At 50.6% G+C, this 24,755-nt stretch overlaps 1 protein-coding gene and 1 long non-coding RNA gene across 3 annotated transcripts; both read left to right on the top strand.

The window, feature by feature from the left end:
- Positions 1–2,039: 2,039 nt before the first annotated feature.
- On the top strand, positions 2,040–23,353 carry LOC103692944 (uncharacterized; the record flags this gene model as incomplete). Its single annotated transcript, NR_132624.1, is given in 6 exon segments — positions 2,040–2,050; positions 8,467–8,472; positions 10,067–10,087; positions 11,617–11,628; positions 20,623–20,884; positions 22,703–23,353. It is a non-coding gene; the product is annotated as an uncharacterized LOC103692944 (long non-coding RNA).
- Positions 4,813–17,153, top strand: Rac2 (Rac family small GTPase 2). Of its 2 annotated transcripts, none has more exons than XM_087558524.1 (7): positions 4,813–4,968; positions 6,784–6,855; positions 11,281–11,398; positions 11,833–11,895; positions 12,314–12,473; positions 15,975–16,133; positions 16,523–17,153. In XM_087558524.1, exons 1-6 carry the CDS (start codon positions 4,934–4,936, stop codon positions 16,103–16,105), a joined length of 579 nt encoding a protein of 192 aa, XP_087414650.1. In that variant the 5' UTR covers positions 4,813–4,933; the 3' UTR covers positions 16,106–16,133; positions 16,523–17,153.
- Positions 23,354–24,755: the final 1,402 nt, after the last annotated feature.

The following is a 24,755-nucleotide window of genomic DNA, read 5'->3' as shown; positions in this document are numbered from 1 at the left end:
ATAGGCAAAAACATCACTGTACATAAACATTGAAAAAAGAAAATTGTTTGTTATGTGTGTATGTGCCTGTGCATATCGTGTGCAAGTTTGGAAGCCAGAAGACAACTTTTCTTTGGGGGGGTCACCTTTTTTCTTCCACCATGTGTGGGTTCTGGGGATTGAACTCAGCTCATCAGTCTTGACAACAATCACCTATCCCCACTGAGCCATCTTGCCAGTCCCTATATATTTATTTCTAAACTCTCTCTCTCTCTCTCTCTCTCTCTCTCTCTCTCTCTCTCTCTCTCTCTCTCTCTCTGTGTGTGTGTGTGTGTGTGTGTGTGTGTGAACTGTGCATAAGTGTGTGTGTCAGGGAGGGTGCACATGTGCCGTGGTGCCTGTGTGGAGGTCACAAGGCAAGCTCAGGACTCAATCCTAGTTACTCCTTTGCTTTGAGGCCGAGTCTCAAAGGCCAGTTGGCAGTGAGCTTCTGGGGTGTTCCTCCTTCCAGCTCACACCTCACAGTAGTAGGAACGTCTGTATTGCAGAATCACCCCCTCTCTGCCTGGCTTTTACGTGGATTCTGAAGATTCGAGTTCAGGTTCTCCTGCTATGTGGCAAACATTCTATCCACTGAACCATCTCATCTGCCCAAAGTGGTGTTTTCGAACCTCTTACTTCCACAACAATGTAAGTGTCAGCTCTGGGCCAGATCTTGCAATAAAGATCAGCTGGCTGCTTGAGATGAACCTTTTCAGGGAGCTGTAACAATTCTAAAGGTATGTGTGCCTGGAGATATAACCTCAGGGTTTAGGAAGCAAAACTTGAACAGGGGCTTGGACAGAGCTACCACATTGGAGAAATGACACCTGGCCTTGGAAGGGAGCTCTAGCCAGACAGCGTCTCCCTCGTATCATTAAAGAAGACTGGACGGTCTTGGCAAGCATTTCTGATGGTAAATAGTTTGCAGCCAACTTATAGCCACTTATAAGCCTGTCAACCCCACAGGCCATCTCTGGAGGCATGGTGCATGTTGCATAGGGCACACATGGTGCACGGTGCATGTTGCATGTTGCATGCATGGCACATGTTGCATGCATGGTGCATGTTGCATGTTGCATGGTTCTTTGTAAGAAAAGCATCTTAGTGAGGCACAGCCTTCCCCTGGCCTGTGATACACTTTCAAAGGACACACTGTGAAAAAGGAGAGCACAAGTTGAAGGAGGTGTAGAACTGAAACATAAAATAGGGCATCTAGAAACATCAAGATTGGTAAGCTGTGTGTGAGCGTGTGTGCACGTGTGTGCAGATTCCCACCCGTGAGCTCGTGCAGAGGTAGAGCAAGAGTGTTGTATTGAGAACAACTGGGGACAGTCATGTAGATTGTCAGGATTGTTTAAGCAGGGTGACAGGACATCAGAAAGTATTGTCATCCGAAACATTTCCGTTCATATGGAAAAGTGTTCAGTAAAATTAAACAGAATGAAAACGGAAGCCACTGTTAAGAGGAGCAATAGCGGGGCTGGGGATTTAGCTCAGTGGTAGAGCGCTTACCTAGGAAGCGCAAGGCCCTGCGTTCGGTCCCCAGCTCCGGAAAAAAAGAACCAAAAAAAAAAAAAAAAAAAAAAAAAAGAGGAGCAATAGCAAACATTTAATGGGCAGCAGCTCTCTCACATTTCATGTCAAGACATCAGAATCGCCTTGTTCAGGCCGGGATTGAGGTTCCACGCCCAGCACTGTGGGCTTATGCAGCTCTCCTATAAAGACTCCAAACAAGCCCAGGAGTGAATATTATAACATTAAGAGGGAGAAATAACACTGTCACCTTTTCTTACTAGTGATAAGCTGTCCTCAAACCACTGTCAGGTTTGTTAGCAAATCTCAAGGTAAACTGTAGCAAGAGCCAGCAAGAAGGCTCAGAGAGTAAAGACACTTCCTGCCAAGTCCGATGACCTGAGTTTGATCCCCAGGATCCCGTATGGTGAAAGGAGAGAACCCACTGACCTCCATAGGTGTGTGCATGGTCATGCACACAAATACATTTTTTTTTTAGTTTTAAAAGCAGCCATGAGTCTCTCTGCTAGGTTTGTACATGCACAAATCCAATATGCAAAGGCTGACACTTCCCCTTCATACAAGGAGTAGAAAGGAAATTCAATTTGAAAATTATTAGCTACAATAGCGCTGAGAGTAATAAGGAATCAAGGAGTAAATCTTTTGAGAAATGTGCATGACCTTTCTGGGAGGAAATGGTAAAATTTTATTGAAAGACATAAAGGAGAAAGAGAAGATGCTAATAGGCAGGCAGATTGAATATTACAAGGATGTCAGCTCCCTACTCACTGCCATGGGGTGAATGCATTGTCATGCTCAGGACTCTCATGCCATTTGCTTGAGCTTATTCCACAGTGGAGACGGAAGAGCAGAGGTTCATCAACAGCTAGAACGATCCTGAGGGAGTTTAAGAGAGGCGGGTTTCTCCTTTTGCATGTAAAGGCTTAGAGCTGGGGTAACTGAGGCAGGCTTGTGCCAGCCCCTGGGTGAGTGGGTAGACTAGCAGATAGAGGGGCTAGGGTTTGGTTTGCAGGAACAGTCTTGGCACATGAGACTTCTTGATTGCCCATTCACTGGGAGAAAGAAGACAGCTGAAACTCTGTTCAGTAGATGGCACTCTGTGATGATGGCCCGTGTCCACTGTCAACATGACCAAATCACCTGGGAGAAAGGCATCTGGATCACATTGATTGAGGTGGGATGATCCGTCCACTGTGGGTGGCACCATCCTGTAGGATGGGAAACTGGCCGGTGTTAAATGAAGAAAGAATCTGAGTGGCTATGCACTCATCATTGTTTCCTGATGGTGGGAGACCAGCTGCTCCAAGCTCCTGTTGCTTTGACTTCCCCACTGTGAGTGATTCTAACCTTAAACCATGAACCAGAATAAACCCTTTCTTCCTTATGTTGCTGTGGCTGGAGTATTTTTTCAGAGTGATAGGAAAAGGAACTAAGAAAGCACTAGAGAAATAAGATCAACATCTCACGAAAACTACAAGCAGTCCCCGTGTCATCTAAAACCTACTCTGTGTGTAAAGGCCACTGTCTGTAGACAGAAACTTTACACACTTTGTAGAATATGTTTGTGAAACTGCATAGGGAAGCTTACAAAAGATTCATTCAAAAAGTATAAGTCATTAGGGAAGAAAATTTACCACATACAAATAAACATTTATAAATATCATAACTTATAAAAATAATCCCACATACTGGAAATGAACTATGAAATGTTTATATCCCCACATGAAAAATCAAACACAGAACTTCTCCAAATAAATATAAGAGAGGGAAAAAATACTCCAGTAGAGAAATGGACAAACACATGAATAGGTAACTTATGTAATAGGAAACTCAAAGTCCAATAAACGATTAAAAATACAAATGTCCAACAAAACACCTACAAACACAAACACTCAACAGATAGTTGCAAACACAAACAGCTGCAAACACAAACGCCCAACAAACACCTGTAGATACAAACACCCAACCAAACACCTGTAAACACAAATGCCCCACAAACACCTGCAGATACAAATACCCAACCAAACACCTGTAAACACAAATGCCCAACCAAACACCTGTAAATACAAAGACCCAACCAAACACCTGTAAACACAAATGCCCCACAAACACCTGCAGATACAAATACCCAACAAAACACCTGCAGATACAAATACGCAACAAAACACCTGCAGATACAAACACCCAACCAAACACCTGTAAACACAAATGCCCAACCAAACACCTGTAAATACAAACACCCAACCAAACACCTGTAAACACAAATGGCCAACACAAGACAAGTGTTTCAGTATCCCTCACAATCAGTTGATATAATCAACATGGCAAGAAGCCTACAACAATTTTTAGGTAGGATTTTTGGTTTGAGGTGGTTTCTCAGCTAGGATCTTTTTATATAGCACTGTCTGGCTTGGAACTCACTCTGTATCCTGGACTTGAGCTCACAGCAATCCTTTTGTCTCAGCTTCCTGAATGCTTGGATTGCACCGTGCTGTGAGTAGGTTTGGACTTGCCAAATTCCTTCCAGCTTGCTCTACTGTATCCTCCCCACCCTCTTCTTTTCCCTCCTCCTCTCACTATTCCTATTATTTCTTTTCTCCCAACTCCTCCCCTTTCCCTAGACTTCCCTCCTCCCCTTCCACCTCCTCCTCTCCCTTTCCCCCACTTCCTCCCCTCCCAATTTTCACCCTGCTTTTCTCCCCTTCCTCCTTTTCTCCCCTCTCATCTACCTCTTCCCTTCTCTCTGTCCTTCTCCCTCCTGTGCCTTTTATCTACACACTGGCAACACCTCCTGGAAATCCTTTGTTGGATATCACATTTCACAGCCACCAACTTTCCTTGCTGGTGACTCTGAGGTCGCTCTGTAGTCTCCCTTGGCCCATGTCTCCTCCTGCCGCACCCGTAGCACCTATAATGTGGTTTGCCTTCTCCACAGAGCAAAAACTCCAGGACAATCTGGCTTCCTGCATTTTAGAGTCACCAGCTCCCAACACAATGTCAGATACAAAGTAGGCACTCAAGTGCTTTTGGAGGACACGATTCTTAGAGAGCAAATTTGCCCCTGCCCTAGGTTAGGAAGTGAATCTCCAAGCCCAGAGTGTGCTTGGGTTCCCTTTGGAGCTTAAGTCAGGTGCCCTTGGTGGCCAGGGCCCAGCCTAGCACCTGTGGGGCCCCAGGTCCTCTTCCAGACCACATGCTCCACCCCCTCAAGGCTGTGGGGCAGCAGCTTGGGTAAGTTCCTCTTCCGTTTCCTCCTGCCTCCTGAGCTGGGGTGCTGCTCCTCACTGCCAGGCACCTCCTAGCCTCTCCGTACCACTGGTGTCCACAGCAGCGCTCCTGGCCCCCAACTGTCATCACTGCCTGCTAGGCCTCAGATGAAATGCAGGCCATCAAGTGTGTGGTGGTGGGTGATGGGTAAGTACCTGGCTGAGTTGTCTCCCACTCCCTCAGTCCACCCCACTCCGGAAGCCACTTGGGTGGAGGGCCTGGGACTGTGGGTGGGGTGCTGCTACTTGCCTGTACCCTGAGAGCTGGGGCAGGGCTTCTATGGGGGGCCAGCATCAGGTTCCCATTCTGGGTACAGGTGCAAGGAGGGCAATCAGCAACTTGACCTTTGGACCTTTGTTTCTGAGGCTGGCTCAGGCTCTAGTTGCTGTCTTGCTGCACCTAGGGGGCTCCTGGGAATCTCCAATCTTTCTGACTTTCAGTCCCGCCATCTGGGGCAAGACCTCTGCCCATAGCAGTGGGCTGGGCTAGCTTGAGCAGGTGCCTGACTATTCTAGCTGGCTTGTGTGATTGAACTCCGTGTGGTAGGGAGGAGCTAAGGAGCAAAGGGGAGCACTGAGGCCAGTGTTAGGGAGGAGGAAGATGAAGGGACTGTGGAGACTCCAGAGGGCACGTTGCCCACTGAGGGTTCATAGTCACTGTCAGATCGTGGGACCTCAGGCTATATCGCAAAACAAGGCCTGGGTTTCCTCATGTACAGTAGGTCGGTTTCCCAGCACATTAGGGTGCAGTCCACAAGCACATCTTGGGTCCTGCTAGATCCATCCTGACATGTTCTAGACGCCCAGCTCCAGTTCGAAATGGGGAGGGGCTGAGAGGCCTGGAGCCCTTTCCTGGCTTGGGTCCCAAGGTCACACGTTGGCTCTGCTGGGGGCATAGGCTATCTACACCCTCAGCTGACTTGGTTGCTGCTGGGGTGTCAGCCGTTATCTGCGGCAGCTGCCTTGCTCACTTCTGCTTTGTGTCTGATCTGGGAGGGTGGGGGTGGCCGGAAGCCAATGGTTCTACACATTCAAAGTTACCTTGGTGGCAGGCTAGGCCTTGAGGGGGAGGGAAAGCAGCACTGCCTCCTAGACTGGGAAGTGACTTAACGGAATTGAACTGGGGAAGGCCCAGAGCTGTCCCTTTGGCCCCTTAGCTTCCTGCTGAATGACCTGGGTGGCCTCTGTCCCATTTCTCTGTCCTTTAACTCCGTGTGGTCACTGGGCTGTGGCCCTCTGTATGATCTGTCTTTCACCAGCCCAACTTACCATCGCAGGGCTTTATGGGTGGGAAGACTGAAGTTCAGAGAAGTTAAATAACCTGCCTTGGAGGCAGAGCACTTGAACCCGGGTCTCTGACTTCAAAGAGGGGCCGCGGGCAGTCCCTAACAGTCATTGGCTGATGCCACTCTTTTTTTTTTTTTTTTTTTTCTGGAGCTGGGGACTGAACCCAGGGCCTTGCGCTTGCTAGGCAAGTGCTCTACTGCTGAGCTAAATCCCCAACCCCTGGCTGATGCCACTCTTAAGGCACTGGGTTCATCTTAGAAGTATCAGTTATTTAGCCTGGAAGATGGACCTGTCCTTGTTGTCTGAGTGGGGAAACTGAGGTACGAGGAGCTTAGGTGACTCGCCAAAGTTGTGTGGATGGCAAATGATGGAGGTAGGATCTGAAGCTTGAGCGAGATGTGTGACAACCTTACCCAGGTCTCCAGGGTCCGCCCCTCTGCCCCGTGGCTGCTTGTGTCTGTCACCTGTACCCTGCACACTGGTTCATGTACAGGCCCCTAGTTCTCAGATGTGCGGCTCACACCTGTGGCTAAGACTGACACTGCAGAGGGTTGAGCATACTGGTATGAAGTGTCTCAGACTGGGAGACTGGAGCCTGGGTACAGTTCCGGTCTCCCCTTCCTTCAGGCACAACTGTGACCTTGGTCTCTCCTGCATCTTGTCTCTTGTCTTTCAGAGCCGTGGGCAAGACATGCCTTCTCATCAGCTACACCACCAATGCCTTCCCCGGAGAATACATCCCCACTGTGTGAGTGACTTCTTGGGGGCTGTCCCCTGTGGGTGCCTGAGGTCAAGCAGGCTGGTAAGGCTAGAGAGACTCTCCACTGTGGGGAAGCTGTCTTGTGATCCGACATGCAATGCGGTGACTTACGCTAAAGAGGCGGAGGCTCCTGAAAGAAGAGGGACTGTGAGGTGGGAAGGCATTAAAGGCCAGGAAGGAAGATGTCTTTCAAGCCAGCGAGGAGGAGAAATGGGGGAGAGATGAGGTATTGAGGTCAGAGAGGGGGAGGTTCTCAGAAACTTAGACAGCAGCAGAGTCTGGGGATCCATGCGCTGGGGTGGGGCAGAGCCTGGTGTAATTTGTGGGAGGACTCTCTTCTGGTGCAGGACGTAGCCACTGGCTGCCAAATGATACACAAGGAGTCAGCAGGTGTCAGAACAGACTCAGGGCACCCTGCTACTCACAGAGCAGCTCCCCGGCTCCCTGCACAGATTTGAAGCTCTTCAAACTCTCCCCATCTTCTCATCTAGAGAAGTTACCCACTGTCTTGCTTTTTGAATCAATGATCCTTAGGCAGGCCTACCACAGGACCTTTGCACTAACTCTTCCCTAGCCAGAAATGCTCAGGGGTGATTTCCTGTCTCATCCTCATACCTATACCCTCTAGGAGCATCCTTGCTGCCCTCCTGGAAGCCTTTAATCCAGCCTAAAAGGCTGTCATTCCCCAGAGGAACTCACCAGCTCTCTTTCAAGACCATGTCCCTGTGGAGGGCAAGGAGCCATATGTTTTTCTTGGGCTCTGCCCAATTTCTCTACAAGGTGGTTAACACACTGTGTAATAATCACAAGGTTCGTGATATCTGTGTGTTGAGGTGACAAGGCCCAGGGGAATCATCACTACTAACATCTAGTGACAAGGCCCCGTGCACGATGCCACCACACTAGTGATTGCATTGGGTCCTCAAGGGAAGCGGGTGTTACAATATCCTGATGGCCCATGGCAGCTATGGTGCTTGTCCCCCAGGGTCATTCAGACCCTCACTGGGGTCCTCACTCTATCTTCATAGGAGCCCTGCCTGGAGCAGAAAGCAGAGGTATATAGAGGGACAGTGACCATTGCCCAAAACCTCCCACACTATCAAAGGAGCCACCACCAGACCAGTGCCAAACCAAGGCTCTGCTCCAAGTCCTTAATAGGGATCTAGGGATCCCTTTCTAGAACAAAGGGTTCAGCTGCCTCTAATACTGGGCTAAGCTGAAGGATCCAGCAAAGGGCAGCCAGAGGGGCTGGACAGGCAGCTGGACACTGATCTCTGCCCATCTGCGTCCTGATATGAATGAAGACTCTAGAAACTTCCCTACTGCACAAATCATGACTGGCTCATTCCATCAGGCTTATGAGGCACCTGGAAGTCAGAGAGGGCTGGAGCTAGACCCAAGCAAGACCAGGAGCAAAAGGGATTATGGCTGAAGGCCACTATCACCAGGGTGTGTTGACACTGTTCTTGTCCCCGAGTCAAGACCCTATCCCGCCTGTCTTTGCTTGCTCAGGCAGCCCTGGAGGACCCACTTGTTCAAGGATTTCAAAGTGATCACTTTTCCTCTGAGCCCATGAGCCTCTGTTTTCTTTTCTTTGAGAGACAAGTGGGGGACTGGGAGATCTGAACCTTGTGAAGCAGTTTCCCTGTGAGGAAGTGGGAGGTGGGAGTCACAGGCTTTCCATGTCATAATGGCACAGACCGACAGACTGCAGTGCTGGCCAGGTGCTGAAGTCCTTTGGGTTCGTCCTCCATTGATCCCCGTGTGCTGGTGCCAGACTGACACTGGGATTTCCTGCTCTGAGATGAGCCCGTGTCCAATCAGGTTGGCACACATATTCTCAGATGGGGACACTCGCCTGAGAATGGTTCTGTATCAAGTGCCAGGAGCACAGAGGTGGGATAGCAGCTCTGTGATTTCAGGCGCTGTGATGTGGGCTCCCATCCTGTCTCCTTCCTGACTCTGTCCAACTGAAGCTTGCGTAAACTTTCACTTTTTATTTATTTATTTTTTTTTTCATTTTTGTGGTAGGGTATAGAATGTAGCCTTGACTGACCTAGGAATTCACTATGTAGCTCAGGCTGGTCCTAAGCTTGCAGCTATCCTCCTGCCTCAGCCTCCCCAACAGCCAGGTTCCAGGTAAAATTTGCAGGGTTCTTTTGGTGTGTTTGTTGTGTAGTTCGGGGTGGTCTTAAACTAATTGTGTGGGTGAGGATGACCATGAACTCCTGATCCTTCTGCTTCCACCTTTGGAGTGCTGGGATTACAGATGTGTACCATCAAATCTGGTTTTATGCGGTGCCAAGCACACACAGATCCAATCCCTAGATAAATCGTCTGTCTGTCTGTCTGTCTGTCTATCTATCTATCTATCTATCCATCCATCCATCCATCCATCTTTCCCCTAGATGAACTTTCAAAAGTAGAACTTAACTAGAGCCTCAACCTGGCCCAAGTCCTTCATCTGGTTTCCTTTTATGCTTAAAACACAGCACAAGGGGGTATCAAAGCTCCTCAAGTTCCACCTTCTCTACCCCATCTCCTCCAGCTTTTCGGTCCTGTCTACCGTCTTCTGGGCTCTCTTGGCTCCCTTCTCTCCTTCAGACCCAGAGCACGCCTTCCTTCCTGACAGTGTTCCCTGTCTACCACAGCCCACTTGCTCCCACTTCCTGTCCTCCTACCCACCGAGAACGCTTCAGGGCTAGGGCAGATTGGGGCGGAGCCAGGAGGCTGGTGTATCTGGCTCGATCTTGATTCTAGTATAAAGTACCAGGTTCTAGAGCGTCACACATCGGCTGTTGGCAGTGGGCAAAGCACCCCGCCTGGTGGGTGAGCCTGTTCAGGGCTCTGCCAACCCCCTCCTGTTCATTTGGTGGCGCCTCCTAATGGACGTTGTAGGAAGAGCAGTCACTTTCTATGCTTCTGGGCTGACTGGCCCTTTTAAAGACACTTGACTACTCGGGGCCTCAGTTTCCTCCCTCATCTCCTGAGTCACGTGAGACTTCTAGGCCTAATATACATAGGGAATCCCCTTCCACCTGGCCAAGGGAGGCACTAGAAGGGTGCTTGGAAAGTCCTGACCGTTCCCTACCTTCTCTGGGTTTCCTGAAAGCTCGGAGGAGCCAAAAAGACAGATGCCTTTGCCGCAAGGCATCTTGGGAAGATAGAGGGTCCTGATGTTCCCAAGGAGGGTAATTAGTGGGCTGACCTGGCTGAGGCAGATCAGTCTCCCCGAAGTGTTCCAATGAATTCTGTTGAGGGTGGGAAGCAAGTTAGGAGAGGTGGGACTACTAGCTGGAGGAGGAAGGGGCTTTCTTCAGATGTCAGTGTAGGCAACCTACGGAGGTGGGCGGTGTGAGGCTGCTGTGTGAGGGAGGAGCAGACAGAGAGGCTAGGAGCTCCAGGTCTCAGTGGACCCTGTCATGAGACAAGGAGTGGATGCATGTGTGAGCTCGGTGAGGAGGTCAGATGATCCCTCGTCCCAGAGGCAGGCAATGAAAGGTGTCCCTAAAATCTCAGCTATTGCAGGGTATAGTGAGCCTGCTGGACACAATTTGTCCCCTAGGTTGGTCACTCACTGGTTGTGTGACCTCAGGTGAGTCATGATGCCTCTCTGTTCCTGGTTTCACTTCACTTTCCCCCACCCACCTTGAAGCACCTGTTCTTTCCCCCTAGGTATGAGATTTTACTTTCCCTCCACTTAGTGTAGAACACTGGGCTCCTGGTCCAGTGTTTGGCCCACACCAGTGCAAGGTCCAGACAGTTCTATGGGTTCGCAACTGAGGTCTGTCTATCTGCCTCTAGGAGTGGCCCTAGCATAGCTACTTGTCACATGAGTGAGATAGCGGATCATGTGCAACTTCCTGCCCCTCCAGGAGGCTCAAGACACAGTCCCTTCATCTTCCAGACAGGCCTGGCAGGGCAAAAGCTCACCATCACAGACCTGGATTGGCTGCGGCTCCTTCCTGTTTCCCTCTGACAGCTTTTGCAGTACACTTCTCACTGCCCCTTTCACCCAGGATTGACCTCAGGGAGACCCAGCTTAACTCAGGGACAAGCAGTCACTCAATAGACACGGTGCGACACACTCTAGGTGTTCAGCATAGGCAGAAGATAAAGTTCATTTTGATCAACCTCGGAGGGAGTCTCCCATGAACTGGCAGTCACCTTTCCCAGGGACAAGAGGAACCAGGAAAACAACCGAGTCAGTCGTCTTCCTCTTTGCTTACTTGTACTTGAGATGTTTTTAATAGTATCCATCAGTTGTGAAGGCAGCCAGCTATACAGGGCTGTGTGACTTTGGGCTGGTCACAGCCCCTGTCTGAGTCCTGGACTCTGGGGACAACATTGGCCTGGGTTGGAAGCCCGGGGCTCTGGGTTCGAGGCTGATCCTTTTCTTCCTGCTCCCTCCAGGTTTGACAACTACTCAGCCAATGTGATGGTGGACAGTAAACCTGTGAACCTGGGGCTGTGGGACACTGCAGGCCAGGAGGACTATGACCGCCTCCGGCCACTCTCCTACCCACAGACAGTGCGTACCCCTGTGCCTCCTGTGGTCCCTGTCTTGATCCAGTTCCCTCTACTGCTGATGACCTGTAGGCCAGCAATGTTTGCTCAACCCCGAGTCTCCCTTTGAGGCCTGGAGGCCCAGAGCTAGGGTCTCCCTTGACTGTGCTCTCTCAGCCTTGCTGCCCCGAGTATCACCATGTCCTGAGATGCTAGCCTTTCTCAGTGTGCACCAGGCAGAGGTTGTGTGAGCCAGTGTGCCTGGTGCGGGGGTGGGTAGGTGGCCTGTCGCAGGTGACTCTGTGGCTTCTAGGTTCCCAGACCTGGGCTTTCTACCCACAGTGGCAAAGGGAGTGTCATATTTTAAGTAGATGGTTACACAGTGGGTAGCGGGAGCCGCGGGTTCCCCAGACAGGACTCTGGCCTTCCTGTGCTGACCCTGCCCTGTTCTGTATTCAGGACGTGTTCCTCATCTGCTTCTCGCTAGTCAGCCCGGCCTCCTATGAGAACGTCCGAGCCAAGGTGAGCCTCAAGTGGGCTGGGAGACACCTGTAAGTGTGCCCAGGAAGGAGGGATGGGCGGTTAAGGTCCATCTTGGGTTAGGAGAGTGCCCAGGAAAGAGGGTCGCTAGTACCACACAGAGCCAACAAGGGGAGAGTCTCCGTGGGCTACGGGGGTAGGGTGAGACAGTGAGCCTTCCTCCTGCCTCTATGCCCTGTCCCTTTCCCTGTCCAACCTCGTGTCTCCTCTTATCAACACACAAACTGTCTTGATTCTTATCTCAAAAAAAAAAAAGTCTTGCTAGTTTTTTGCATGCCCGCTCAGATCCTGCTCTGCCTTGTGACCCTCTGGCTGGGCCTCTTCCTCCTCTTTTCCTGGTATCTTGGGCATCTTTGTCCCCTCTTCACTGCTTCCTCTCACTCCCCCTTCCCCTTTCCAGTGGTTCCCTGAGGTACGGCACCACTGCCCCAGCACCCCCATCATCCTGGTGGGTACCAAGCTGGACCTTCGAGATGACAAGGACACCATTGAGAAGCTGAAGGAGAAGAAGCTGGCTCCCATCACCTACCCGCAGGGCCTGGCACTGGCCAAGGATATTGGTATGATGCTCGAACTCAGAGAAGGGAGCTGGGGGTTGGAGGCTCCTGGACACAGCCTTGTCCCAGCGCTATGCTGTGTGGTCAAACTCTGTTTTCCAAACCATTGTACCAGCTGCGTGACCTGGGCTGGTCCCTCAGCCTCTCTGTGCCTGAGGTTCTGTCAAGAAGGTATAGCAGCAATGGTGGCTTCTGCCACGTCAGTGTCTAGGTAAATGACTTGTTTCACGGTACCCAGAGCGTCACTGAATGAGGGGTTCTGTGTGAGATGTCACGGCAGCAGCCGGGTGCTCAAAGCAAAGGGTTGATAAGAACAGTGAAGCAGGGGTGGGAGGCATAACCTATGACTGCTTGGAGCACAGGTAACCAAGTCTAGTCAGGCTGTTTCTGGAAGGCTTTCTGGAGGAGATGTCCCTGCTGGAGACTTCGGGGTGACTCAGTCCTTTGTGCTTGGCCCTCACCTTCCTTTCTTCAGCCATTCTGACTTTCCTCCAGTCACTCTTTGCCTGCAAGGACCCGGCAGAGGAGGCTTGACCCTTCAAGGTCACCCAGCTGGGGAAGGGTGGTGGCTGAGATTAAAAGCATGGAAGAGGGTTGCTGGCTAGGTGAGTGGGGACACCTCGCCCCACTAAGCTCTCCATCCCCAGGAGACCTGACTCTGGGTCTAGCCTCTCCTGTGGTGTCCCCCTAAGGCAGAACTACAAGCCTAGGTCTGACCTCCACCCAGCCCTGCACCTCTTCCTCTGCAGGAATCGGGAGGGAGGGGCTCTTCACAGGAAGAGAAACCGCAGCCTTCTTGTGACTGTCACGGCCACCTCCCTAGGGGCCTCTCTGCTGCTTCACCCAGGGCCTTAGCCTCACATGTGTCAGGACGTGCCCAGCCTTCGCTTCCTAACCAGCCTGTCCCCAGAGGGGTCTGCATTGATTGGGGTATTGGGGAACAAACCTAGGACTTCTCTCACACTAGACAAGCACTCTACCACTGACTCTCCCACCCCATTAGAGTCGTCCTCTCACCTCTCAAGGTACATACAGTTCATCACATGGGAGGGAATGAGAGGGTAGCAGGAATGTGAGGCAGCTTGTCACAATCCAGTCCGGGTGCAGAGAAAGAGAGAGATTCGATATTTTAATTTATTCTTTGATGATTTTATGCATAGTAAACAATCTGTCTTGATTATATCCACTCTGAACCCTTCCTCCAGTTTCCCCAGACACCTGACACATACCCATCTTCCCTTCATGTCCTGGGTATATGTGTGCTTGTGTGCTTGTGGTGTGTGTGTGTGTGTGGTGTGTGTGTGTGTGTGTGTGTGTGGTGTGTCTGTGGGGGGTGTTATGTGTGTGTTGGTGTGTACATGATGGGGGTGTGATGTGTGTGGGTGTGTATATGTGTGTGTGATGTGTGTATGTATATGTGGTATGTGATATGTGAGGTATGATGTATATGGTCTGTGTGTGAGATGTGTGTGTGTGTGTGTGTGTGTGTGTGGTATATGTGTGTGGTGTGTGTGAGAGACATATGTGATGTTTGTGTGTGGTGTGTTTGTGAGATGTAGTGTGTGTGAGATGTTTGGTGTGATGTGTGTGGGGTATGTGTGTGTGTGTGAGTGTGAGAGAGAGAGATGTGTGATGTGTGTGTGTTAGATGTGGTGTATGTGAGAGGTGTGTGATGTGTGTGTGTGTGGTGTATGTGTGAGATGTGGTGTGTGTGTGTGTATGTGTGTCCCATTGAGTCCAGTTAGAGTTGCCTGCTGGAGTGTCCACCTATGGCAGCTTTGACCTTGCACAGGTCTCATAGCTGCTGTGAATTCATGAGTGCAATGACCATGTAATGTCCAGAAGACATTCCCAGCACTTTGTGGCACCCTGACTTTCTGTTCCATCTTGCTCAGTGTCCCTTAAGCCTTGGAGTGGGATGGGAGTGTGTGTGATGTCAGTGTCCCACTTAGGACAGGGCACTCGGTAATTACTTAGTCTCCGCACTTAGACCAATCTGGGTCTCTGCATTGACTGCTGCCCGCTGCAGAAAAGCTTCTCCTTCTCTGGCTGAGGTTATCTATCTCTCCCCCTCGCCTTCCCTCCCCCTGCTCATCTCACTGTGGAGCCTAAGTTAGCCTCTGATTTGTGGAAATTCCCTGCCTCAGCGTTCCTGGTGCTGGATTTACAGGCCTCATTCATCAGCCATTCTTGGCCACACTTCTTCCTCATAAAGTGCGTGTTCTCCAGTGACAGGGCCCTGCAAATGGGGTCCATTCCTTCCTGCATCATCGATTGCCTGTGAGCTCCTCTGATCTGGGTCTTAGACTGTGTGTGTGTGTGTGTGTGTGTGTGTGTGTGTGTGTGTGTGTGTGTGTGGTATGTCGGGGGGAGAGAGAGAGAGAGAAAGAAGGGGGGAGGGAGAGAAAGTGTGTGTTCTTCAGCCTGTGACATTTCTCCCTGAGGCTATTTCATCCTCTGTGGGGAACAGAAATCCCCTCCTTTCCAGCTTCTGAGAGGATAAGCCTAGGACCCCAGGTTCAGAGTGCCTCACCACTGGTCACCACAAGGATGGGGAACCCCGAGGGACAGAGGCCTTAAGCCCCTACCTAGAGCCATCTCTGGAATAAGCAGCTGGACACCAGGGAAGGACCCTGGCTTCATCTTCTCAGTGGGAATAGCGAGCCATGAGAACTTTCCAGAAACAAGAAACACCCTGCAGTGGCTGCACAGTGTCTGGCTCCCAGAGCTCCGTTCCCTCCTTGCTGTCTCCCAAGCCTTGGCTTCAGTGGCTCCCCTCCAGGGGTGACCCCTCATTGCAGTTCTGCACCTTTGGGCCTGTGGCTGCTCTGCTCTGGGCCCAGTGAGGTGGGGAGGGCCACCAGTTCCTCAGCTGTCAGAAGCTCCTAACTCAGAAAGGAGAGCAGAAGGAGTCAGGGATGGCACCGGGCTCCCTTCCTTCCCCTTTCCTTCCCCAGGACTCTGTGTCTCCCAGCCTCTGTGTCAGGGCCCTGGGCTCAGGTTGGAGGGGGTGGGTAGTCATGCAGATGCCTCCAGGGGCCTGTCCTCGGGACTGCACAGAAGACCTCAATAATTTCTTCCCTTCACTGAGCTGCCCTGGGGCAGGCAGGTCCCACAGTCTCTGTTAGCCCTGGTTTGCCCATAAATTGGGTTTGCCCATAATTGATATATGTATTAGGGTGTCCTCAGACCTGCTCAGAGGTGTCAGCTTCATAAGGAAGGCCGTGAGGGATTTGGTTCTTGTCATGGAAGCAGGTCCTATCCACCTTCCAAACCTTTGTGTCTGTGGGGGTCTTTCACTATTCCCACTGAGTCCTATAGGAGGGAGATGAAGTACAGAGAGGCATATTGCCTCTTGGGTGATACTCCCCACTCAGATGATACTCACATTCAAGGGATACTCCCTACTTGGGTGATACTCCGCACTCAGGTGATAACTCCCCACTCGGGTAGACACAGCCTCTCCATGACTCAGGCCCCTGCTCTCCCGCTGTCCCTCCTCAGATTCAGTGAAGTACTTGGAATGTTCTGCACTCACCCAGCGAGGCCTGAAGACCGTCTTCGATGAGGCAATCCGAGCAGTCCTGTGCCCACAGCCCACACGGCAGCAGAAACGCCCCTGCAGCCTGCTCTAGGGGTATACAGCTCTCCACTGCTGGAAGGGTACCCTACCCTAGGGCCAGCCCTCAGGTCACTGAGTGTTAGACCAGGACAGAGGGCCATGGGTACCTAGGTAGCCTCAGTCTCCCCTCTTTGTCACTGCCTGTGAAGCTCTTCCTTTCCGGATTCAACCCAAGCAAGCCAGAACCTGTCCAGTGACTTAAACCAGGACACAGGAGTTTCCTGCCTCTCATTTAGCCTGTCCTTGTCACAAAAATCTAATGACACTGGGGAACCCCAAGAATACCCTGGGTGGGATATGCGGGGGTGCGTGGGGAGGAGAGGAAGAGAGCTCTGGGGGAGACAGCCATTGAAAGCAGCCATGGGCCTGAATGGCCCTGAGCTGGGATGTGTCTGTCCTCGACACTGACCCTTTCCTGTCTCCCTTCCAGGTGTCTTCCCAGTCTTCCCACTCCCACGGTCCTGACCCTCCAGGGCTCCCCACCAAAGCCCAGCGATATACTGGTGGGACATGCTGTCCCCTGTGTGTGGTGTTTCTTCACAGTCATCTGCAGAACTTGCCTCTCTCCTCCATGGAGGTCCCAGGGTATGGGGTGATGTTGATAGGTCACATCCTACCCGGAAGATTCCTGTGTTCTCAGGGACCAGAGGGGAGCCCCAAGACTCAGCCATCCATCCTCATGTCATACAGCATCATGCACCCACCTGCTCCAGGCCTTTCTGACGCCTCTCTCGAAGCTTCCGGTCTCTGTGGCCTGTCACCACGGTGTTCGCCTTGTTGGAACACCTCCTTCCCTGAACCAAAGGGAGAGATGTGGAAGTCTGCTCCTCTGTCTTCCTTTGTCAGAAAAACACAGAACCAATCTATTTTGGTAAATCTCTGATCTGCCCAGCCAAGTGAGGGTCTGAGCTCAGCTGACCCCTACAGTCTCTCAAGGCTTCCTATGCTACTCGAAGGGTGGGGCTGCACCCTCTTGGCACTGCCCACCCCACCTGCCATAGCAAATGGAAAACACAAGTCTCTTGCTTACGCAGAAAATAAATGTGTTGATTCTCGGTGGACGTGCTATGAGTTCAGGCTCAGCTTGATCAAGGTGGGGCAGAGGGTTCAGACCATACCACGGACCTTGCCTTCCCGTCCATTTTGGTTCTGCCTGCTAGGCTCACTTTCTGGCTGTTGATTCTTGGGACTTGATCCTCTGAGGTCAAGTTCAGGTAAAGTCTGCCCTGGGCAAGTTCTAAGGAAGGGCTACTCTGATTGGACCAGCTTGTCTTAGGCCCACCCTCAATCACACCGGTGTGTTTGTGTGTGTGTGTGTGTGTGTGTGTGTGTGTGTGTGTGTGTGTGTGTGTGTGTGTGTGATTGAGAGAGAGAGAGAGAGAGAGAGAGAGAGAGAGAGAGAGAGAGAGAGAGACACTGTGCTGTGACTGACCATGAGTTGGGTTAGAGCCATTAGTAGAGGTGACACCAGGAAGCGTGGATATAGGGTGAGTGAGTGAGTGAGTGTGGGTAAATTCTTGAGGGGGTCTAATAGGGATCTCTAACCTCGACAGTCAGAGGTCATGGTAAGTGTCCTTTCTACCACTACCGCCGACAGTTTCTGCCCCAGTTGGCACTAAGAAAAATGGAGATTTTTTTTATTTGTTTTGATATAAGATTTTATTATATAGCTTGGGCTGACCTCAGACCTGTCATTCTCCTGCCTCAGCTTCCTAAATGCTGGGTTTACAGATGCTACCATGCCTGGATAGGGTTGAAGTTCTTACTAGAGACTTTAGGCTGCTATGGAGGTTGATGGGGTGCCCATATTAGGCACCCCAGGACCTGGCTCTGAGACAGTCCTACCTAGGTCTTCACTGAATTACAGATTACAGGGGCATGACATTGCCTGAGATTCCCAGTCCTTCTCCCAACACACTTCTGATGACCTGTCTGTATCAGGTGTTACCGAGGTCTCAGAGATTTGGTGACACATCCGTGTTGTCCTCCACCCCCAATCCCTAGGGCCTGAGCCTCTAAAAGGCACCCTGATATTGGGATGCTAGCCAAGAACTGCTCAGCCTCTCCATAGTCTGTCTCCAAGAGTTCCAGAGCTGCTCCCCGACTCCACAGCCTCCCATTTAACGGACTCCACCCCTGGTGGGGCTTGGCCCAGTGCTGGAAGCTTCTGTCTGTTCTTAGCTTGACTCACATGAGGGCAAGATTTCTCTGACACAGAAAGAAAAGTTTCAAACCCACACATGCTGAACTCTCCAAAATGGTTGGGAGGACCCACACCCCCATCACTTTGGGGTGTTAAAGACCTGGGGTGCAACCAGAGTCCACGGGTCCCTCTTTTAGCTCCCTGCTCCTTTCTGTGCATGAGACTGAGCAAAACCTTACATGATTCAAATCAGTAGATCTAAACGCAAACCCACTCAAACCAAGCCTCTGAGTAGCTAAACCCCTCCTCTCTGTAGGCCGCATAAAAGAAGCCTGTAACCTTGAGCCTCTGTGGGGGCTGACGCTCACACAGCCAGCCCACTGTCACCCTGACAGCCTACCTCATCCAGATCTCAGCTTTCACTAAGTCCCTGTTACTTTTGCAATTCGTGAGAAACTTTACTTCAGTTCCTTGAATAAGAGGCCAAGAACCTAGAAAACCCCGCCCAGACCCTGCTCACCAGTAACGACCTTTTCTTCTCCCTCTGTTGCCCACGACTGGGGCCCTCTGTCCCTGTGCTCCTTAAACTCCCCTGTGTGCTTGGGTGGGCTCCTGCTGTGGGTGTTCAGCTTCCCCAAGCTGCCCTGGGGTCCTTGCCTTCCATCAAGAGTAATGACATGAACTACTGCCTCTCCTCCCCACCCCCAACCCCCGCCCGCTCCCTCACCGCACAGATAACCTTGGTCCTGCATTAGGTCACTTGGGGTGCTGCTAGCCATTGCAGAAGAGGAAACAGGCCCTGTAAAGCCTAGGAGTCAGTGCTCCGATGGATAAAGCAGCCTGACCACGCCTGCCCCTCCTCCTTCCTGCCCCTTCTGCCCCCCTTCCCTCTCTCACCTCCTCCTACCTTCTCCCACCCTTCCTGCTCCTCCCACCCCATCTCACCCCTCTTGCCCCTCCCATTCTTCTCCCACCCCTTCCATCCCTCCCATCCCCTCCTAACCTCCCTGCCCCCCCCCCCCCCTTGCCCACAGAATCCCAGCTTGGGTCAGGACAACAAACAGTGTACTTAGCATTGACAAAAGACTCGTTTTTCTCAGCCTTTGGATCTCAGAGGTCACACCATTTTCACAAACAACCACACACAAGGAGAGTCAGTCAGAGGCGCGGTTTCTTGGGAGAAAAGTAACAAACGTGGTCTGCACTGTCCTCCGCTCTGAACAGCTGAGGTGTCTGGAGTAGCTCCTGTCATCTTGTGAGCTTGCAGTCACCACATCAATAGCAGAAGCCAATGGCTTCGAATGGAGGATGGGAAGATAAACTGGGCCCGGTGCCGTCGGCCTGTGTCAGCCTTGTTTCCGGGATGAATGATGAGGGAACCAGTTACTTGCTTTTACCACACTTGGCCAGATTTTCTGCTGATGTTTTCTGTACCTGAGGCCCTAGATCCTGAGAGAGCACAGTGGCTGAGGATCAGAGGCCGGAACAGAGAATCACAAGCTGTGAGATGTTTTGAAACAGGAGGAAGTGCTTGCTGGGTAGGCTCAGGAGGGAGGCTTGCTCTACTGCAGCCTCTCAGAGAGAGCATCCACCTGGTACTAGGCCACACATTGTATGGCCTGGGAAGGGCCCCGCCTCTGTGTCTGGCCACTTCCTGCTCTTTCTTTCAAAGCAGGGACCTCTTAGCACTGCCATCTCACGCTGACACTCAGTAGTCAAGTCTGGATGAATGTCATACTAGGCTCCCCCATTTTAAGCCCCCGACTACACTGCCCCTCCTGTGCTGGGCCTTGCCCCTTCCCCCTGGTCAGCAGCAACACATTTCCTAGGGTGCCTCCTGCTTTTCCTCTCTTGTGTGTGGGACAGTAAAAGGCAACCTGGTTCCCTGTTGAGGAGGCTTGAACCCCAGAGACCCTGAAGGGACAGTAGACATTTCTCCTGACTCCCAGGAAACCAGGCCTGTCACTGGCCTGCAGCCCTCTGTAGATTTGTGGCCATCAGTCACATGGTAAGGGCAATGCCCCAAGCCCCTTCACTGGTAGAGGATGTGACCACAGGTCACTTAGGCTCAAGACAGATCTCCATTATAATGACGTGCCTAAAGGCCTGGAGGCTTAGCCAATGAATTTCCCTTCCCAGACACTCTTCCCTGCAAAAGGGATTTAATCTCAGGCCCACTCTGAGAAGTGGGGTACATTTTTTTACTCATCCACTCTCGGCCATGACAATAAATGCCTTAAAACCAAGGACTGTCTCTTTCATTGGGATCCACCATGGGGAGTCACAGAGAAGTCCTTCGCCTAATCTCCTGAAGAAAATCTCCCTACACTGCCAGCTCCCTCCACCACCAAGCCCGAAAACTACTGCAGTCTAGCCCCCGTCCCCAGGCTAGATCGGGCCAGTGAGATGCCATGAGAGAACCCCCAGGAAGGCAAAAGGCCACTAGACATAGAAGAATGCTGGCTTCTCTTCACTTCCTGTATACCCGCACATCTGTGCTACACTGGATGCACGAGAGGGATGAAGCCCAGCCCTTTCTCACCAGAGGCTCGGAGATCAAGGAGAGACAGACACATGAATACCTTTGCTCTGTGATTTGATCTGCATATTAGAATCATCTGTACAGAGAGGAAGAGCTCTGGTCTGAAGGTCAGTCCTCCCTGGGTTGGTGTACCATGGGAGGGTACATATACCCTTAAGTCCATATACCCTGGCCCCATGGAAAGGCAGCCATGAGCCAGGGACAGAAGGAACAGAAACAAAAACATCTGTGTGCAGAGAAACTGGGAGACGGCTCTCACACCCAAATCCTGGTGGGTGAACTACAGAGCAGGAGAGTGGTGAAGGGTAGGCCTCAGGGCAGGCTGGGAAGAGGGAAGGATGGGTGTGTGTGTGTGTGTTGGGATTACAGATCAAAAGGATAGAAATCAGCTCACCTCCTGGAACTCTAGGGGAGCATCTACTGGGTTGTTGGTGACAGCAATGGCTTAGGACACTGAGGGGCCTGCTTAAGGAGCGGTTGGCCTGCTGGGTCCTTGCCCTGTGCTGGGAAGCTACCCATCGTTGACCTTAGCAGGGACAATTCATTAACCAGGAAGCTCTGGCTTCAGGAGTGCCTGCTTCAAGCAAGCCAGGGTGAAGACCCACACTGAGTTTGGGAAATGTGGATTTGATCCCACTTAGCAATCCCGCACAGGGACAGGATAGCCAAGACACAGCATTTAAGGGAAGAAAGATTTATTCTGGCTTATGGTTTCAAAGGCTTTGGCTGGTGATTGGCCAATCCCTCCCTTTTAGGCCAGTAGCAAGGCTAGAACACCATGTAGGAGGGACAAGGTAGAGGAGAGCTTGCTCACCTCTGCAGCCTGCCAGCAATCAGACAAAGAGCAAGGAGCCAGGACCAAGGTTCTCACTCTTCTGAACCATGGTCTGAGTGACCCACTTCCTCCTGTTAGGCAGTTCCACAGTTCACTTCCCAACAGTCTGTCTGAAATTAGACTCTTAAGGGATTAAATCAGTGGTTAAGTCAGAGGCTCCATTATCTAACTATTTCTGGAAATGACCACAGACACTCAGGCTGTTCTTTACTAATTTCCTAGGTGTCCCTCAATTCAATCAAGTTGATAAGCAAGGTTCACCTATGTGATCTCAGCCTGTGTCAGTTTGACACCCTAATGCATTTCCTTTGACCACACTTAATTGCCAAATAAAGACGGTTGCAAAAGACGACCATTCTCCTCGACACGGCTTGACCTGTGCATACCCTGTACTGCACTGAGGCTTTCCCCAAAAGCCTCAACAATTTCAATATTGATCAAAAGTTCAGATCCGAAGCTGAGAGTCAAAGCAAATTGGCAAGATCAAAAAAATATATATATACAACACCGTGCAGTAAACAGTCTCATTCATTTGGGATGAACAACAGTGTAGAGGGAATCTCTTGTCCTCTATGCGGGAGCTTTACCTGTCAATAAAAAGCTATTGGCCTATTAGCTTCAACAGGATATAGGAGGTGGGAGTCCCAGCAGGGAGAGAGGGTTCTGGGATAGAGTCAGCTGGAGGGGAGGTGGGGTGGTGGATTTGCCTGAACTCTGAGGAGACAGATTCATGAAACTGAGAAGAGGTGCCAGCCATGTGGCAGGGCTTAGAATAAGCAGTCAATTGAGTTACAAGCTAGTCAGGGAACAAGCCCAAGCCTATGGCCTAGGCATTACTTATTCATGAAGTAATTCAGTCTCAAAGTCACTAAAAGCTCGTGTTTACACAGGAGAATAGAAAGGAGATGGGAGGCCAAAGACCCAGCAGGGTGAATGTTAAATCCTGTATATCATGCTTTGCATCCGGGGCATGTGATGTCACGATGTGAACTTCATGACAGACACCCACTGCTCTGGCCTTACCAACGGCAATGCACACAGCCTCTCTCCTGGGCTGGCTCTGCTCATTGCTCTTGGTTTTCCTTGGCAGCTCTTCCAAGTCTCTGGCACCTCCAGCCCTGCATGGTCTCTACAGCATCGGCAGCTTTCTCCTCAGTTTCACACAAGAGGGTACTCTTGGGGCTGACCCAGCCATGACCCCCATCCCTAGCCTCCCAGGATTTCCTTTGAAATCTGGGTGGATGCCTCCACGATCTTACAACCCTTCCACTCTTCGTGGCTGCAAAACCAGTGTCATATAAGTGACACAAGGTCTGCTACCATCTCAAGCAATAGCTGTAAACCATAGTTGTGGCAGCTTCGAGTGCCTGGGCAGATGGGCATGGTGAAACAAAGCCTGGGGAAGCCTTTTAAATGATTACTTTAACAGCACAGACATTGCCAATGGCTGAGGTTTGACCAATTCTTGAGATGACCTTGAGGCACTTTTTCCTACCATTCAGATAGACGTATTGATTGGCTTCTTTTTTTGTTATTGTTGTTGTTGTTGTTGTTGTTGTTGTTGTTGTTGTTGGTGGTGGTGGTGGTGGTGGTGGTGGTGGTGGTGTTTTCTGAGGCGGTTCTCACTGCATAGCCACAGCTGGCCTGGAACTTGCTTTGTAGACTAGGTGGGCCTTGAACTCACAGAGATTGCCTTCCTGCCTGTGCCTCCCCGTGTTGGGATTAAAGAGATGTGCCATTATACCAGTCATCCTTTTAATGGCGTGAATCTCTTTATCAATCAATTTTTCCTCTTAGAGATAACTTTAACCACTCCCTTTCTGAGCAATCTGCAAGGTTTTCAAATCCTTCTCTGTTCTCACTATCTATGTGGCTAAAAGTAGCTAGCAATAACCATGCTGTAACCTAAATGCTGAAATGCCTTAAAAATTTCTCTGCCAGATTAATTAGTCAGCCACCTTTAAATTTAGTCTCACAAAATCTCATGGGAAAAACAGAGATAGGTTCTCGGACATAAGGTAGCATAAATGATGTGTGGTCTCGTTCCCAGGAGTATTCATGTTGCCATCAGAAACTTCACAAGCACTGACTCTGTCCATGTCTGTCTAAGTTAGGGTTTCTATGGCCAAAAGCAACTTGGGGAGGAAACATTTTATTCACTCACAGTTCCATATAACAGTTCATCATCAAAAACTATGAGAAAAGGAACTCAAGCAGGGCAGGAACCAAAGGCAGGAGCTGATATAGATGCCGTAGTGGCAAACTGCTTACTGGCTTACTCAGCTTGATTTGTTATAGAACCCAGGACCACAAGTCTAGGAATGGCACCACCCACAAGGTGCTGGGCCCTCTCCTAACAACTGCTAAAATGCCCTACAGCCAGATCTTACGGTGGATTTTCTGTCCTTGCCAATAATTCTAGCTTGTGTCAAGTTTGACATAAATGGAACAAGCACAATTGACCTCTTGTTGACTTGACATACAAACACATCACCCTTGAACCATAACCTTTCCTTTATTGTGTTTCCCCACGACCACTCATTAATATTGACATTACAATATAAACATTCCAAATTTTAGAAGTTCCAGAGTATTTAAAAATTTAAACACTTTAAAGTTCAGTCTCTTTAAAATAGCCAGTCTCTTTTAAAATCTGAAGTCTTTTAAAATTCAAAGTCTCTCAACTGTGGGCTCCTGTCAAAAGAAAATTAAATCAAATTCTTTCTTACTTCAAGAGGGAAGAACCAGGGCATGATCGTAATCTGAACAAAGAAAAACCAAACTCCAAAAGTGTGAATAACCTAAAATGTCCAATTGCCTGGGATCCACTCGAGATCTTCTGGGCTCTTCTGAGGGGCTTGGGTCACTTCTTTGGCTCTGCCTTCTGTAGCATACACAGCTTGTCTTCTAGGCTCCATCTGGTTCCACCCTAGTGCTTCTGCTGTTCTTGGTTATTATCCTGTGGTACTGGTGTCTCCAAAAAATGCTGGAGTTTTGTCTTATTTAGGGCTTCTATTGCTGTCAAGAGCCATGATGACCATGGTAACTCTTGTAAAGGAAAACATTTAATAGAGGTTGCCCTGCAGTTTCAGAGGTTTAGTTCATTATCTTGGCAAGCACAGGCAGGCATGGTGCTAGAAAAG

The sequence above is a fragment of the Rattus norvegicus genome, chromosome 7, assembly GCF_021556685.1.
Source record: "Rattus norvegicus strain SHRSP/BbbUtx chromosome 7, alternate assembly SHRSP_T2T, whole genome shotgun sequence".
NCBI lineage: Eukaryota > Metazoa > Chordata > Mammalia > Rodentia > Muridae > Rattus > Rattus norvegicus.
The sequence above is the reverse complement of the archived record's forward strand: the minus strand, read 5'-3'. Positions and strand labels throughout refer to the sequence as shown.